Source organism: Quercus lobata, chromosome 6 (genome assembly GCF_001633185.2).
Source record: "Quercus lobata isolate SW786 chromosome 6, ValleyOak3.0 Primary Assembly, whole genome shotgun sequence".
NCBI classification, from domain to species: Eukaryota; Viridiplantae; Streptophyta; class Magnoliopsida; order Fagales; family Fagaceae; genus Quercus; species Quercus lobata.
Window position 1 is genome coordinate 12,614,573 of NC_044909.1, and position 18,785 is coordinate 12,633,357.

The 18,785-nt window shown below is 32.1% G+C and overlaps 2 protein-coding genes and 2 non-coding genes across 4 annotated transcripts; 1 reads left to right on the forward strand and 3 right to left on the reverse strand.

Moving 5' to 3' along the window:
- Positions 1 to 1,804: 1,804 nt before the first annotated feature.
- LOC115951067 lies at positions 1,805 to 1,891 on the reverse strand. Its single transcript, XR_004083203.1, has one exon. It is a non-coding gene; the product is annotated as a small nucleolar RNA snoR118 (small nucleolar RNA).
- Positions 1,892 to 1,998: 107 nt separating this feature from the next.
- LOC115951047 lies at positions 1,999 to 2,072 on the reverse strand. The gene has a single exon (XR_004083185.1). It is a non-coding gene; the product is annotated as a small nucleolar RNA R66 (small nucleolar RNA).
- Positions 2,073 to 11,142: 9,070 nt separating this feature from the next.
- On the forward strand, positions 11,143 to 12,040 carry LOC115994810 (calcium-binding protein CP1). Its single transcript, XM_031119082.1, has one exon. It carries the CDS (start codon positions 11,260 to 11,262, stop codon positions 11,758 to 11,760), a length of 501 nt encoding a protein of 166 aa, XP_030974942.1. The 5' UTR covers positions 11,143 to 11,259; the 3' UTR covers positions 11,761 to 12,040.
- A 590-nt stretch (positions 12,041 to 12,630) lies between these two features.
- Positions 12,631 to 17,785, reverse strand: LOC115994809 (DNA replication complex GINS protein SLD5). The gene is made up of 6 exons (XM_031119081.1): positions 17,169 to 17,785; positions 15,829 to 15,951; positions 15,424 to 15,506; positions 15,219 to 15,328; positions 13,179 to 13,254; positions 12,631 to 13,088 (listed from the first exon to the last, which is right to left on the reverse strand). The coding sequence occupies exons 1-6, from the start codon at positions 17,343 to 17,345 to the stop codon at positions 12,992 to 12,994; spliced, it is 666 nt and encodes a 221-aa protein (XP_030974941.1). The 5' UTR covers positions 17,346 to 17,785; the 3' UTR covers positions 12,631 to 12,991.
- Between the last annotated feature and the right edge of the window lie 1,000 nt (positions 17,786 to 18,785).

The following is an 18,785-nucleotide window of genomic DNA, read 5'->3' on the forward strand; positions in this document are numbered from 1 at the left end:
TATTATTCTAATACTATTTGTTATTTAAATTAGCATGGTTTTAAAGTTATTTGGAACTATAGTCTTTTTTTTTTTACGTGTTTCCAAAATATGATTTCAACATTCTATTTGAAATGTTAAAGTCGTGTCTTCACTTATAAAATCAAGGCATTTTAAGTTAAATCACTAAATAACTTTAAAACATTGTCAATTCAAATAGTAATTATTAAAATAATAGTATTTTTCAAAATAAACCACTTCTTTCAATAACTCAATATTAGATATTTCAAGATTAGATTTGTAATATCTAACCTTGAAATCAGCATTTCCAATCTCTTTAAAAAAACCAGTATGTATAAATGAAACTTTCATTACTATAGGATTTATCAAATAGAACAATTTTCTGGTGGCATTTTTATTTATTTAAATAAGGTATGTAATTATCCATGAAATATCCATCGCTATAAGATTTACAATTAATCAAGTTATTGAAGGGCCTATGCTGTAGAACAGTATCACGAAATGATGCCAAGGATAGAGACTATTTGGTATGAGTTTCCACCATCTTCTTCTATGACGTAACTCAAGAAGCTGTGGCTTGAGGTACATACTGATTGTAAACCCAAAATTCTTAACACCTACAATCTAAAAAACATCGTCAATAGACAATAGCTAAGAACTTTGTATCATAGAATGTTCTTATTTATGAGGAGAATCCTCCCTTACCAACAAAAAGGACAAAGGCAACAAGCTAATTTGCCATAAAAACCGGTGGGGCCAACTGGTAATTAGCAAATACATTGTTAATTTCTGCGACTAGTTTAAGATAATTAACTTTCTCAATCACTTTACTTTTCATAAACTAAAATAAATCTGGTCACAAATCAGCAATGTTGGTCTTTAATATCTACTTCTGGATGCTGATAGCCTGATTCCTCCAGCATTTTCGCAAGAGATGTACATTAACCCTCCCCATATGAAAATTTAGTGCCCTAATTATTGCATTTTATGCTACTTAACTAACTGGTTTAGGGTGATTTTTCTCCAAATACCTCTTCCCATAATCGATGTCTACACAAGAATGCTGTCAATATACCATTCCGTATCAAATAAAATTACGGCGTGTAATAACTTAAATCAGGAGGTTTTTGAGTGTTTGGACCGATTAAATATTTAGGACGGGAATAAATCGAAAATCAAAAGATTCCCACTTAATTTAGAACGCATTAATCCTCAATCTTTTTTATGTTAGGTTAATGTGTTCTAAATTATTGATGCAATAGCTAATTAAGGATTCCCACTTCAAAAAGATTATGCAGCTGCCACACACACCCCTGATTGGCATGCTACTCCACACAAGCATCCATTACAACAATTTCAACATTTCATTTATTCAATTTCAACAAATTGAACTAATCCTATTTTCATGTAGGACTAAGAAAACAAAACTTATAGCCTTGGTCCAAATGGTAGATAAAAATAACCATTTTTAACTGAAGCCAGCACATCTTATTCTTTTTTAGCAAAGCCATCTGAAATGCAGATTTCTAGAGTCAACAGTTAAATTTCCAACTTCTTTCAGATTCCAAAACTCTGTTAATCGCCATTGACATGCAAGCTTCCGACCCCAACACAAACTTTTAAATCATATTGCTTTATATCTAGAAATTTTTAAGTTTTTTCGAATTAGGACTATCTCATTGACACTTTAAAAGTTTGAATTAAGATTTAAGATTTAAGATTTTAAGTTCATACATAAAAACACCATTAAAGAGCAATCACAGAGCAGAACTTCCATCTACAAAATATGATTAAACAAAGGAAAAGATCAGATATAGCTTTCTAGGCTGCATTGTCCATCAAAAACAGCTGATATCAACTGCTCAGAGCCCAGTGCATATTCATCATCTCTAAACATAAAAATAAAGTTATCATTTCAAAACCAAAACCCACCTCAAAAACTTAAAAAACAACAACAAAAACAACTTTAAAAGAAGTAATAGTCATTCACACGAAGGCATCCTCAGAAAGATTGCTTATAGTTGTCATCAAATTAGACAATCAGGTCTCAAAGATATCATGCCATCATTGGAGGCCACCCCATATTCTAAATTTTCAATACATCAAATTGTAGACCCAAAAAAATTAAAATAAAATACAGCTACAAACAAATCGTATTGTAATACATAATTGGAAAACAGAGAAAAGAGGTATGGACTTGTAAAAATATTAGAAATTTGGCAAGGCGTTATTCACTGCACCTGGTAAAATTACTAAGGCGAAGTGACTCAACTTCCTCGCACAAAAACTATGCCTCCTATTCCACAATAAGATTTATTGGAAACACCCTTTAATCCATATTGATTTTTTAGATCAAAGGAAGCTTATAAGAGGTATTTTTTAAAATCAGAATTAACAAAATTTAAAAACAGGTAAACAAACAAATAGAGAGAGACCCATCAGCCAAAAAAATTTAATTCAAAATAAAATTGAGATTTGAGAGAGAGATGTGAAGCTTTGCTATGACCAAAGGGAATGGTGTGGTTTCGTTTATATATATGCTGGGAATATTAGAATTAGGGTTTTGAGTAATGGGTTTGATGAATTGTTAAAAAGCCCTTCATTATCTGTAAAATTACGAAACTACTACCACTACGGCGAAAAGCCCAATAAGGTTTCTGGGCCTGAGAAAAATGAATATTTAGCTCAATTGGTTTGGGCTCAAAGACTCGCCAGTGACCCAATTTGGCGAGCTTCACAATGCCGATTAATTGATCATAAAACAACAAACCGTTTTCGTATTTAAAGTCAACGACAGACGGTGTGGCAATCGTTCTCAAAAAAATGAAATGAAATGCTTTTCTGTGTCCGTGTGATGAAGGTGTATGCATCTATCTTTATCAGCACTATTTTCTAGTTCTTAATTTCAAAGAACAATCCTGTTAATGGTTATGATTCCAAGAATATTACATATAGATTATTAATTGCAATGAATTTTTTATTTTTTAGAAAAGAGAAAGTACAAAAAAAATCTTATTATTGTTTTATCATTAGAAATTTAGAGCTCTTTAAACCCCAAACTTTTAAATGAAATACCTTAAAGCATTTGCAGCAGTATAGTTATATTGCTATAATACTAAATTTTAGCTCCACAAACATTAAAATGAAGTTCCAGTAGTGGAGCTAAATCTTTTTTTTTTTTAGCTCCACTGCTACAGTGTACATCTATAAATAGATGTGCACTGTTCATGAGAGCTAAAAATATATATATATATATATATTATTTTATTCGGCCGGTAATTAAAATAATAAAAAGCCTCTCTCTCTCTCAGTCACTCTCGCCTCTCTCTCAGTCACTCTCTCTCCCAGTCACTCCGTCACCGGCCCAATGTCATCGGCCCAAGCCCCAAGCCTCCGACCCACGCCTCTGCCGACCTCAACGTCACCGACCCAAGCCTCCACTGACACACAATCCAAGTCTCCAATCCACCGACCCACGCCTTCTAAGCCTCCGATCCACCGCTACCGCCCATCTCTCTACCCTCTTTGTTGTGGTTGAGTTTTTTTTTTTTATTATTTATGTATTTTCATATGGGTTTGGTGGTTGTGATGGTGGTGGTTGATTTTGGCTATGGTAGTGGTGGTGGATGATTTTGACAATGGGTTTGTGGATTTTGATTGTGGTGGTGGTGGTGGATGATTTTGGCTTTGGCAGTAGGTTTTGTGGATTTTGGCTATGAGTTTTGTGGTTTATGATTGTAGTTGTGGTTGTGGTTGTGGCAGTGGCAGTGGGTTGTGATTGTGGTTGTCATGGTTGGTGGTTGTGGTGACTGGTGGTGATGGGATTGTGATTGTGGTTTTTTTTTTTTTTTTTTTTTTTTTTTTTTTTTTTTCTATGTTGTGTTGTGGTTGCCAAAATAGAGTGGTGGTGGTGGTTGGGTTGTGGGTGTGGCTGATGGTAGAGGTTGGTGCGGTTGGTGCTATGGGTGTTTTTTGGATAGTGGGATATATTATTTTATTGTAAAGGATATATTATTATATTGTGATGTTTATATTATTTTATTGTATTGAAAGTTAAAATAGATTCACTGCTACAGCATGTGTATAGGTAAAATAGATAAATTAACTTTTGGTGAAGCTAAAAAACTAAATTTTTAGCTCCACTGCTGTGGATGCTCTTAAACCTCATACTTTCGTGAATCTATATTTTATATGCAAGGGTGTGGTTTGGGGTTTTTAGAATACATTTATAAAAGTCTACAGTGTAAGGTATCTCATTTAAAAATTAAAATATAACGTATAATGTGTCACAATGTTATAGTCATAAAATTATGGAGGGTTGGGGGTTCATAATTCCCCACCCCCCCCCCCCCAAAAAAAAAGTTGATGATCCATTGGAGAGCTTGCTCTCAAATTTGTGTATATTTGGAATTTAAAAATGCATTAATCTTAATTTATGCTCTCAAGGAAATTCATTGTCAAAATCCTTTTAAAAATATTCTCTAGAGTGCTCTCGAAAATAACTTGTGCATAACTTGGTTTAACTCTAACAATCGAGATTCGAGAATAGGATGCCCTTGTTCAGCGTTTGTAACTTTGTTATTACATGATTGAGAATAGGATGCCTTTGGCATCTGTAGTTGCATTCCATTGGAGCATAGTGGCGAATTTGATACAGCTCAAAATAGGGTCGTTTTGCTCTTGTGTCAGTGTCTCTACCTAGTTCTGTTGTGAAAATTGATTTTGTCTAGTCAATTGAATAAGAGAAGCAAATTACTACATGATTGGCTTGAATCCTACATCACATGTTGTTACGTCTCATAGAAAAAAATATTAAATTAAAAAAAAATTGTACATAAATCAATCATTTTAGATAGAAGTAAATGTGCATTTGGATATAGTTTTTATTGAAAAATTATTTGTTTATTTGCTGAAATTTGGTTAAAGTATAGTTGTTCTAAAAAAAATTATATATACATAAATAAGTTTAAAAATTTTAAAAAAAATACGAAAATGCGAACTACACTCCTAAAGTTTGAGGTGATTAAATTTTACCTTTTGAAGTTCAAGAATTTAAATTTTATCCACTGAAATTATTTTATGTTTGCATCAACACCACTCATCCATATTTTCTATTAAGTATCATATATGTTTGATGTGTGTTTAGTTCGATCAATAAAATAATGTCACATCATTTTTAATTATTTAAATTTGTTTAGGCTACAAAAATGACCTGATATCGATCATTTTGTTAGACAATGACGGACTCAGGTGGGGGTCCCTGGCCCAAAATTTTGTTTTTTTATTACTTATTATATATTTCATTTTTATAGTTGAGCCCCCTTCTAAAACTTTAGGCCCCTTTCCGCCGTAATCAGTCTAACTAGCCTAACCCAACTATAAACTATCAAAATAAAAAATTTAACAAAAACAATAAAAACATTCACAATAGTGATTGTATTTTAGCAAAAAACTATTTTACCACCAAAGAACCAAAAAACCATGTGTTATTGGAGAGGTTAAAACTAAATTTTTTGCAACTACAGTAAACTAGTATAAATATTGGTTAACAGTAACAAGTTGTTAAAAATGAAATACTATATTTTATTAAGACTATGTTTCTTCTTTTAATTAAAAAATTCAAATCTTCTCCAGTCGTTTATTATTTTAATAAGTTGTTTATATTATTTCAAATGAAGTGATAAAAAAAAAAATAGAACATTTGATATTGGGTTTATTGTAAAGTGGGGTAGTAAAATAGATAAATTAACTTTAAGGTGCTAAAAACTAAATTTTTTAGCACCATTATTGTGAATGCTCTAACTTCAACCCAAAAAAAAAAAAAAAATCCTAGTTGGCCTAGTATTAAAAAAAAACATTATTTTATTTTTGTCTTTGTCTTTGCTGGTAGATGATTGCATCTTAAGGAACAATAATTTTATATATTTATAATTTGTTAATACTATATGAATAACTATTTAGAGTTTTTTTTTTTCCTTACACTCTGTCCTCTCTAGCTTAAAGTCTTGAGTTCATCCTTGTTATTAGATTAACTAAACACATATAACAAATTTATGTGATACTTAATGAAAAATATGGATAAAAGAGATGTTAATACAAACATGATACAACAATTTTATATATTTATAATTTGTTAATACTATTGAATGACTATTTAGAGTTTTTTTTTTTTTTTTTTTCCTTATACTCTGCCCTTTCTAGCTTAAAATCTTGAATTTGTCCTTGTTATTAGATTAACTAAACACATATAACAAATTTATGTGATACTTAATAAAAAATATGGATAAAAGAGATGTTAATACAAACATGATATAATTTTATGAGATAAAATTTAAATTCCCAAACTTTATGTTCTAAAATTCAAACACCTCATTATTTAGAGGGGTAGTTTACACTTTAACCAAAGAAATAAGTATGGTGAAAAAGTTGACAGTTGACAGTGTGATTAAGACAGGATCTTGCATGAGTCAATATTACAAAGCTTTTCCTTTTTAACAGACGATATTTACAATGATTCAATCATTCAAGGAAGAATATTCATAAGAGACGGCCATATTTAGAGTTTGGAACCCCATATTTTTCAATACTTAGATATTAGAAAAGAAAATTATTATAATGTTTGACCTAATAAAGTAATAATATGCTATAATCACTGCGAAAATGATGCGAAATGAGAATGGAATGTCTGGTCCATGAGGCTTCATAGAAAATTTTATACTGATTGTAAGGTGTACAGTGTACCTTCAATTGAACTCAAGGACCATATAATTCTTCTTCTTTTTTTCTTTTTTTTTTTTTAATTTGATATAGCAACAAAATCGAAGGTTTAAATTCCGAATGTTTTGGAAAGATCAAAAAATGCCAATTAATTGAATTACAAGACTCTTAATTAAATTTTTTTTTTTTTTACCAATATAACACAATCATATTTTTTATTAACCAATATAATAAATTGATATATGTCACTTATTGACCAATATATGTATATTTTTTAATAATGACAGATTTTCAAAAAGGTATGGTTTGATTAAGAATCTAAATTATAGTAATGAAGGAATTAAATCTAAGTTTAAGGTATAATTACAATTTACAAGCTTCAAGAACATATGATTGATTAGGATTCAACTAATAGTACAACAATAATGATATCTATTCAAATGGCCCATATTTTTTATGTTTCAGTAATTATAATAACTAGTTGATATCTCGCATGATGCACGGTGCAATTTGATAAATTTTGTAAGAAATTATTTTTGATCCATTGATTTCATGAATACCATTATTGTTAGTCATACTTAATCTATGAGGTTTTCTACTAAAACTAAATTCAAACTAAATATATTGGGGGGGGGGGGGGGGGGGAATTCTTTTAATTCAAGCAACCAAGAAATGTCACTAGATCATAGTGAAATTGTCACCTGCAAACCTGTTGGTTCCTAGGTGTCTTTCTTATATTATTTATGTTTTATATATCAATTGGCTATAAAAACTTCTAGAATTTCATGATACAACAATAGAAAATATTAATGCCATAGTGATGCAATAATATCACAATTTAACCTCCAAATTTTAATTGAACTAAAAGTAGCCAAAAATAGATCCTTACCAAGTATACGCATCATATAGAAAACCAAAAATATAAATTGGCACATAATATGAAAAAATAAGCCTAAATAAATTACAATGCTACATAAGTAAAACCATATACATAAAATCTAAACAATATATTTAAGACGAACGTAATATTTTGAAAATTAACATACCACTCATAAAGAAAAAAAAAATATTGTGAGGAAATTATGGAAGTTTAGTTTTTAAATCCAATGGAAATGGGGATTTATATTGGACAAATGTGGAGACAAATAATATTTTCTCAATTCATTGAATTTGTCTTTTGTAATTCTGCATTGAAGTTAGTCTTATGTAGAAAATTGAAAAGTTTTTTTGATTCCTACATTTTATATAACTTTTTAGATCCATCTGTATCAATTCAAAGCATGTTAAGTTATAAATGTATACAAATTCTTTGAATTTTATTCCTACATTTTCCATGAATTTTTAAATCCATCCGTATCAATTCAAAGTATGTAAAATTATAAATTTATACAAATTCTTTGAATTTTATTAATACATTGAAATAAATGTATTTGTCATTATTTAATAGTTTGACATAAATGCCAAATTTAGATGAGGTGGAAGTCTAAATGAGAAGGATATCATATAATGTGCCACTTGGCAGAACCTCATACTTTCCCACATGAGGTCTCTCATCAATATATATATATATATATATACACCAATAATATTTTTCCAATTCATTGAATTCGACTCTTGCAATTATGCATTGGAGTTAGTCTTATTTAGAAAATTGAAAATTATTTTTGATTCCTACCTTTCTCATGACTTTTTAGATCCATCCATATCAATTCAAAACATGTAAAATTTTAAATGTATACAAATTCTTTGAATTCTATTCCTACATTTCCCATAACTTTTTAAATCCATCCGTATCAATTCAAAGCATGTAAGGTCATAAATGTATACAAATTCTTTGAATTTTATTAATACATTGAAATAAATGCATTTGCCATTACATAATAGTTTGACATAAATACTAAATTTAGATGAGATGGAAGCCTAAATGAGAAGAATGTCATACAATGTGCCACTTGACAAAACCTCATGCTTTCCCACATGAGGTTTCTACTTATATATATATATATATATATATATATTGATTGATGTGGAACAAATAATATTTGTCCAATTCATTGAATTCGACTCCTGCAATTATGCATTGAAGTTAGTCTTATGTAGAAAATTGAAAAGTGTTTTTTGATTTCTACCTTTCCCATGACTTTTTAGATCCATCCGTATCAATTCAAAGCATGTAAAGTTATAAATGTATACAAATTCTTTGAATTTTATTCCTACATTTCCCATGACTTTTTAAATCTATCTGTATCAATTCAAAGCATGTGAAGTTATAAATTTATACAAATGTTTTGAATTTTATTAATACATTGAAATAAATGCATTTGCCATTACTTAATAGTTTGACATAAATGCTAAATTTAGATGATGTGAAAGCCTAAATGAGAAGGATGTCATACAATGTGTCACTTTGCAGAATCTCATACTTTCCTACCTAAGGTCTCTACCTTATATATATAAATATATATATATATATATATATATATATATATATATTGATGTGGAACAAATAATATTTGTCCAATTCATTAAATTCGACTCTTGCAATTCTACGTTGAAGTTAGTCTTATGCAGAAAATTGAAAAGTTTTTTTGATTCCTACCTTTCCCATGACTTTTTAGATCCATCCGTTTCAATTCAAAGCATGTAAAGTTATAAATGTACACAAATTCTTTGAATTTTATTCCTACATTTCTCATGACTTTTTGAATCCATCCTTATCAATTCAAAGTATGTAAAGTTAAAAATATATACAGATTCTTTGAATTTCATTAATACATTTGAATAAATGCATTTTTCATTACATAATAGTTTGACATAAATGCTAAATTTAGATAAGGTGGAAGCCTAAATGAGAAGGACGTCATACAATATGCTACTTGGCAGAACCTCATGTTTTCCCACATGAGGTCTCTACTTATATATATATATATATATATATTAATATTGATTGATGTGGAACAAATAATATTTGTCAAATTCATTAAATTTGACTCTTGCAATTCTGCATTGAAGTTAATTAGTCTTATGCAGAAAATTGAAAAGTTTTTTTGATTCCTACCTTTTCCATAACTTTTTAGATCCATCCATTTTAATTCAAAGCATGTAAAGTTATAAATTTATATATATTGACGGGATAGAGAGGGATTTAAATATTGAATATCTATGTTAAAAACATATGTAGAAGCTAGTTGAGCTACAAATAACTTAATGTAATGGCCCATATATTTTGTGTGATGACCCATGTTAGTTGTTCACTTCAAATCCCACATCCTCCTCTCTTTTTTTTTTTTTTCTTTTTTTTTTTTTCCTCTTTAGAGAACAATCATCCTCATCTCCTAATACTACACATTAGAAGTAATTATGCATAAGTATTACTGTCCTACATTTCTATTCTACTTATCTTAATTTTGTTTCTTAGCAGGGTAATTATAGATTTATCTTGTGCTGACTCCGAAACAAACAAAAAGGTTAGGAGAAGGGGAAAATAAAAACACCAGACAAAGTTACTCTCTCGCTCAATCACAAATTATAAAAAGCATCTCTATAGGGATAGGAATATCCAACGTGATCACAATAAGAAAGAAAACAAACCTACCATTCCACAACCACCACACACAATTGACACTTGTGTTTTTTAACCTGACAGCCCACACGCCACAAACGCTCAAAAAATCTTCACAACACAAACAAACGAAGACCAACCGCTAGCCTTATTTTTTATTTTATTTTTCTAAATTAAAAAAAAAAAAAAAAAAAGTTTCTGATGTAGAGTCATTGGAACCTCGATGGGGTTATCCTTATTCACACAATACGAGTCTAGATAAGGTATTGCAAAACGGTGTTGTTGTTTTAAGTTTAAAATCAGTGTTTGCAAAAAATATAATGAAAATTTGCTACTACGAAACGGAATTTTGGGTTTTAGCCTAATCAAATGGACCCAATATCACATATATAGAAGGTATTTATTAAAAAAAAAATTATTTTATATCAAATGATACCACGTCATTCAAATTAAAAACTAATAAATTAAAAATATGTATATAAAAATAATTATTCACCCATACACATATTTCATTTGTTAACGAAATAATTATTTTTTATTAACATGTCTCATATTTATTATTATTATTATTTTTTATAAGAACACTTTTTGAATTTAAATACCACTAATATCATTTCATACCAAATTCCTTTTAATATCACTGACATAATAAGTTGGTGTATCGTTGATGCCATTTGAACCACTCAACGAGGACTCCAAGTCGCCTTGGTAACCGCCAGTCTTATTAAAGACTCACGGAGTCAAAAGTCATAAGTCGTCACCACCTACGTATCAACAGCCCCATTTCTTAGAACTTGTCCCCCAAGCCTAACACGTGGGCACATAACCTTGGAGCCCAACTATATATACACATGCATATAACACAACTCATAACAACCCTTCATTTCTAAACCTCTATATTACTTTCGTAGCATAAACCACTAGTTACGTTTCTAGCTTTTCTTTCACAAAAACAAACAAACAAACAGACAGCAATAATAATGTGTCCTTCTGGTACGACTTTACGAGCTGCAACCACCGCCGTGGGTTCAGATTTGAGGCCAGCGTTTAACGTGCTTGATGTTGATCACGATGGCAAGATTAGCCGTGAAGATCTCCGCAAGTTTTATTCTGGCTTTTCAAGCGGTGGTGCTGACGAAGAGGCTATAAAGACGATGATGTCTGTGGCGGATTTGAACAAAGATGGGTTCGTTGAGTACTACGAGTTTGAACGTGTTTTGGGGTCTCAGAAAAGGTCTTCTTCAAGAAACGGTGGGGTTATGGAAGACGTGTTTAGGGTTATGGACAAGGATGGAGATGGGAAATTGAGCCACGAAGATTTGAAGAGTTACATGGAATGGGCTGGGTTCTCTGCTAACGATGAAGATATTAGAGCTATGATTAGATTGGGCGCTGGTGATGAAAAAGATGGTGTGTCCTATGATGGTTTGCTTAAGATTTTGGCTATTGATTTTGTCGGCGAATCTTCTCGATCGTGTTAAATTTTTGAGTTTTTTTTTTTCTTTTTTTTGGGGGGGGGGGGGGGGGGGGGTGTTCATTTCCATTATATTAGTGAATGGATCAAAAGGCTACTTTTCAAACCTTTTTTTGGGCAAAAGTGACCATTTTTGAGAATGTGAGCTTGACTAGAATGTTATGAACCATGCCAGGTTAGGCCAGGTCGATTTGGGCTTTGACTGTCCGCTGTGTGTACCTTAATCCTTAATAATTTGCACTCTATTCGGTATCTTATTTTGTTAAGAATATTTGTTTCCTTTTTTATTTCTTTTATTTTCCAGATTCTTCGGAGATTGTTGTGTGGGTTATAGAGTTTTACTTTTTTTTTAGTGTACCGTTAGTTTTGAAGGTGTGAAACATTGTTTTGGGTTTAAAATAACATTCATTAAAAAGCTACAAGGAATTACATTTGCAAAATGAAATTTTGAGCTTTAAAAACGCCATTTTAGTTAGACTTTCAGATCGCCTAACCAAACGGACTGTACATCTACTTAATCTAATTAAAGATGGCAATAAGATAGGATTAAATCACGGGTGCTTTGTATTATTTTGAGTCACCGTGTGGAACGAAAGCAAGATAGGTTATGAATGGGGTGGGCTTAAAATATTATGTCATCCCAGCAATTGAGATACTTGTGACTCGAGTCTTGAGATCGTCAAGAGATAGAAGTGTTATTACAGCTAGTTGTTAGTTGTTACTATTAAAATTTCAGATACTCCTCCCTCATATACTACGTAGAATTTATCGGGCAATCTTGTAAAATCTAAACCGAGTTGTACAACCATACAACAACAGCAAATATTTGACAATCTGTACGAGTCTGGCTATAGTGATTAACAATTTCTTAAGGAAATCAACATAGAAGATGAATGATTTGATTAATGAATTTATTTAAAGTGCAGCCATAGAATACATACAGAGAGGATGGCAAGCCAAGCACACATTAAACTTGCCAGAGTTTTTGCAATTTTGTTTTGGAGTGCTTAACCACGAAAATCCAGAATTAGGCCTCTACATTCTCCAGCTTTTGGAACTAAGTTAACCTCATAATGAATGTCATAAAGCTAAATGATGTTTGCCCACACCATCAAACCGCCATGACATTCATATGGTTGAATGATGAACAAGTTCAGATTACAATTGCATTAATGTTACTTTTCTTCCTTAGCAGCTTATTATTCTGAACTTAAAACAAACAAGTGAGTAGCTGATTCTCAGACCAAATCAATATCCCCTTCTTGTACACGCTCCCTGATTGACTTGTAATGTATTATACATAGTTCATCAGGCTTCATCTCCAGGAGTTCATCACTGCCAAAAGGGGAGAACTAGTTTGGTTAGCAAACAGATGAAACATTTCTAGCAGCACAAACTAGTAAAATGCAAGAAATAGTAGATTGCCTGCCATCAAGCTGAAAAGGTCCCAGAAATCTTCTGCTTTTACAGACAACGAATGAGTCCAATTGCGGCTCTGGGACTGAAAATGGCAGAGGTATAACATAATCGTCAATTTTCAAGGTGCATATTCTTGGTGCCTGTCTCTCAAGAATTTAGAACACAAGCAAGCCAAATCTAGATGCAAGTCAACCTGAGTCAAATGCTCAAAAACTTGGCTCAAGCATATTACAAAGCATAAGTAGTGTCTCCAGATTTATTTAATTTTAATCATAAAATATCTCATCAGTACAACCTGAAAATTAGATGTGGATCACTTCTAATCATATACATAGTTTCCAAGAGTCATGACAAATTCTGTCAATTTTGTAGAAGAATATACAGTAATGATTGAAACAAAAAAGTGAATTGGAAAATTGCGCATTGCGCCAAGTGACTAGGGAAGCAATAAACTTTAGCCAAGGGAGAAAAGCGATGCATGGAGTCATCTTTGCATAGAAATATAGCATTAGCCAAATTGCCATGACTGTGACTAATGACAATAATAAAAAGCTTATAACACAAACCAAAGACCACAGTGCAGATTAACAGAACAAATAGCTAACACCCAGCACACATGAGATAACATGCAGCAAGTAAATATCAAGTACAAAATGAGACATGGAACTTTTGGAGATGGGATGAGGAGGGATGCGTGCATTCCTAGTCATCCCTAATACTAGCAATATGCCTTATAATGGATAAGGCTATACATGCCCACACCTGCACACTGCTTAAATGAATGACCAAACAAAGGACATAGAGACTGGTGGTGGTTGATCTGGCCCATCATAGTATCACACAGAGCAGGGAGAAGACACTAGTAGATTTATAAGTAAGCATTTCAACCACTATCTGCAAAATCAGCATCTTTAGTCATTGACTAAAACCATGAGAATCCTGCAGGGCACCCAATGAAAAGGTGCAAAATTCTTGGTCCTTCCTGTCACCAAAAATTCTCACACCAACCAGGTAAAAGAAAAAAGCAGAAAGAGTAGCCAATGTCATTAAAAGTGGGGAGGAAAAAAAAAAGGCTGTAAGAAATGAGTTTGTTGGGCATAGTTATTACGACCATGAAGAGATAGTGGCAAGAGTATAAGCTAAACTTTACTTCCTGGCTTGTCAGGAAATGATTTAGTAAAATTGATGAATGCGTTGAGCAGCCAAAACCAGTGAAACCCAAATAATGTTCAGATTGTCATGCCTTTTCAAAAACTTAAAATTAAGGCTCAGTCCAACAACTTTTTACAGCTCATAATGTTAACAAACATCAGTGAAGTGCATAAAAATATAATTGTTCTACACTGCAATATATATCTTCTCATAAACAATCAATAATTCAGACCACAAAGAAGACTCAATCAACAGTTTGAGCATCCAAGATAATACTTTACAAGATGCCCAATTTAGAAGTTCATAATATAAGTGCCAAAGGCCTTGTAGCTGAATTAACACCTCCCCATGCACAAATATAATTGTTCTACACTGCAATATATATCTTCTCATAAACAATCAATAATTCAGACCACAAAGAAGACTCAATCAACAGTTTGAGCATCCAAGATAATACTTTACAAGATGCCCAATTTAGAAGTTCATAATATAGGTGTCAAAGGCCTTGTAGCTGAATTGATACCCCCCCATGCACAAAGTGCTTGGAGATTTAGGGGGAAAAGGGTTCGAGCTGTGAGGTTAACAGCACATTGTAATTATCTCTCAAAAAAAAAAAAAAAAATTCATAATATAGGCATACAAAATTGATTCTAAAACTACAAAAGCTGGTGTATAAGTTATTCCAAGCATATTTCACAGTATCACAGAAGGTCAATGTTCCAATTTCATACTACAGCAACACTTAAGTCATCAGAATAAGGGATTTGAGGCATCCAGAGATTTCCATGGGCACACACGAAAGTTGAGGAGGGAGGGGGGTGAGGGGGGGGTGGGTGGTGGTTTGTTGAAAGGAAAATAAAAGAAAACCAAGTGACTTGTAAGAATGATGCATACTCATGTCGCTCTCTTCACTTATTATAGACTGCTTTACTATGTCCTGATAATTATCAGGCAATTTCGACAATACACTCTCTTCAAGATGTCTCTCCATATCATCAGCACACCTGCAACCAATATGTCAACTTCAACAACAGTGCAAAGAAAAACTTCAATCTTCCATGACAGAAATGAGACCAACATGAAAACTTAATGCCTTTACCTTCTGGCAAACCCTTTCTCTTGTTCAGAAAGCCGGCTCTGAACTTCAGGGTTCTTTGAGATATGGAACATGTATTTTTCAATCTGCAATAGAAACTTACTTAGGAGATAACAATGTAATATAATCCTGATACCATGACACCCGAGGCATGAGAATTTAATTCAAAACACATTATTCTTTTATCTTTTATTTTTTTTTATTTTTTTGGGGGGGGTGGGGGGGCATATCAACAGCTTTTAGAATGACTTATCTTTTCTTCACCAATTAGTAAGGGTCCTTATTCTATTACTGCTACACTTTATATATCAATCCTTTCGAATGATATAAAATACAAAGATTGACTTAATTGCACTAAACATACATGGATACACTAACAAAGGTTTAACAAAAGAGCCAGATAGCCACCTTTTGGAGGCGAATCCGAAGATACGATCTAAATAAATACTGAGTCCTATCCAAGTCCATCTGGTAGAGTGATACTGTGAGCGGATCGATGCCACTACCAGCAAATTCCTCAATGTTTTCTTCCTGTAAACATGCATCAAACCACCTTTGGTGTCAACAAGAAGATGTACACAAATGACATAGCACCGGATCAACCTAAAATAAACATTTTAAAGTATTCAAAATGACAGCACCATGAAATATTGCCACAATGACACTAGAATATAGGTCCACAAGGATCCCATTCTCTATTCAGAGATATTAGTGAGGGATCTGTTTTTTTGTGGAATATGAGTCACAAAAGCAAGGACATTTCTAGTGGTTCTATATCAACTCCACTACTCGTAAATTCCTCAATAGTTTCTTCCTGTAAACATGCACCAAAATTCTGGCATCAACAAGAATATGCGCACAAATGACGTAGCACCAGGTCCACCTAGTACAAACATTTTGAATTATTTGAAACGATACCAAAAAACAAGCTCATAATGCCGGATTTACTTTTTTTGTGGTAGATGACTCAATAATATAAACAATTCCAATTCAATTATTTAATGTCCAATCTTTCATGAATCTCATATGTAAGTAGGGTAAAATACTATTTTGGTACCTAAACTTTACCAAAAGCTTATTTTTTGTCCCTAGACTTTATAAAGTTCTTTTTTTCATCCTTAAACTTTATAAAGAGTTTTTTAATAGTTTGGAGACAAAAATAGAAATGAAAAAAGAACTTTTTTCAATAGTTTAGGAACAAACATATGCACAAACATCATCTTTACATAAAAAGGCCTGGAGTTTATAACTTATTTCAAATTAGGTCCCAAAATTTTAAGATTGTCAATTAAAGTTCCAAATCTATGCAATCCTTTCAATTTTAAGCCTTTGTTCATCTCTGTTATTAATTTATTTTCACAGTCACCTACGTGAAACATAAAGTTTTATCAACAATTTTCCATTTTTTTTCTGCTCCATTATTGCCTAGAATAACGGAAATAAATAACAGAGATAGGTAAGGACTTCAAAAATTGAAACGATTTCATAAGTTTGGGATTTTAATTGACAAAATCAAAGACCAATGACTACGTGTATATGCCAGCGTAGAAGTTAAAGTTGCTCCTCATTAGCTAAACGTAAAACTCTACCCAAAAATAAGAAACTATGACGAGACAGTGATATAAAAATTGAAACTTGATTAGCTTCTGAGAAATGTGTAACACTAAATAATTAAAAAAATTAGTTTTAGTTGAATTAAATTTTCTCGGGAAGCAAACAAGGTGCATAGGGTTGCGAAAAGGAAATACCATTAACTGGATCTGGCCTCTGATTCTTTGAATCAAAGAGGTCTCGAATCGAAGAATCTCCGGTGCGGCTTTCTCGTTACGCCAAGCCTTCTTGAGAAGCTCCACGTCGGTCGTTGAGATCAGCGTCTCGTAATCGTCCATCCCAGCCGTTGATCCCTCTCCTGCCTCCGAAGCCATCCGATCTGATTACTAAACAAGAAACACAAAAATTTATATATTACTTTCTATATATATATATATATATTTTTTTTTCCCTTATCCCAAACAATATGAAACGTTCTTGTCTTGTATTTGAATAGGAGGGGGAAAAAGGAAAAATTAGTGAAATAAAAATTGGAATTGGCGCCAAAAGCAAAATCAGCGTTTTTTTTTTTTTTTTTTTTTTTTTTTTTTTTTTTTTAATATGTTTAATAGAAAATGAAGTGAGGTGTTGCAGAGGAGACAAATCAAGAGTTTGTGCGTGAATCTAACACCATCGGATGGTATGGTATGGGATTGATTAGAAATGAACGGCTGTGATGGGGTCTGATTCACGCACAAACTTGAGATAGGTCCCATCTCTCTTATGAATAAATAAAAACATAAAAGAGGAGAAAGAGAGAGAGTACGGGGGAGAAAAAGAAAAGGCAAGGAATTGATGGGCTTGGGCGTTGCCTTTTATAGAGGATAGAGGATGGTTGAGTAAATCCGCGACTGACGTTACAACTTACAATTCTCATCTGTCTTCGTCAAATTGCCTTACGGGATGAGTGTTTTTTAAGCTAGATCATTGTGTTGTAATTAAATAATAGTAATTTTTGTTTTTGGAGATTGTGAAGGCGGAGCTCTCAGATTTTTTTTTTTTTTTTTTTTAAATTCCTATTAACAGTATTAATAAATTCCTAAATTATCTGTCATTGACAATAAAATTATACTTACCGATCTCCTGAGATTTCGAGAAAGTAAAATATATTTTTGGTTTAGTTAATTCTCTCTTAAAAAAATAATACAGAATAATATTTAACAAATTCTCAAATCATCACTGCACACCTTTAACGCGATAGTTACTCAAGTATAAATATTTGTAAGGTGTGGGGGGCAAAGGTTGTAATTCAAGTCATTAAAAATAAACTTCACACGTATATACATTTAGATTAAATTAGAGTATAATTTTTATCTTGTATAAAAAATAAAACAAAAAACAAAAAAATCTCAAATCAACAATATCCTAAAAAGGAAAAAAGTAATTGTCAATCAAGAATCATCTTCCAATTAGAAGTACTCCTCCAATCCTCCTAATGAAAAGAATAAAAACGCTAACTATATTCAAGTTGCTTCCAGCCTCCACAACTCCACTAGACAACTGGAGCTGGCTCCATCCAGGTCGATCAGCACTAGTCTTTCTCTTTGACTCTCTTTCTTTCTTGCTCTATATATGATGATGTACAAAATCGTTAGCGAGTTGATCGTCCACATGCGCCAATGAAGGTACCTGAAAAATAAGAGAACGAAAAACCAACCAAGAGCACCGATGGGGTGCCGGCCAAAGACTCTCCGAAAGTTAAGTCAATGATAGTAAAATCTCCAAGAATTCAATATTGTGAGAGTTAAGAATTTTCACATACCTTAAGGAAGAGG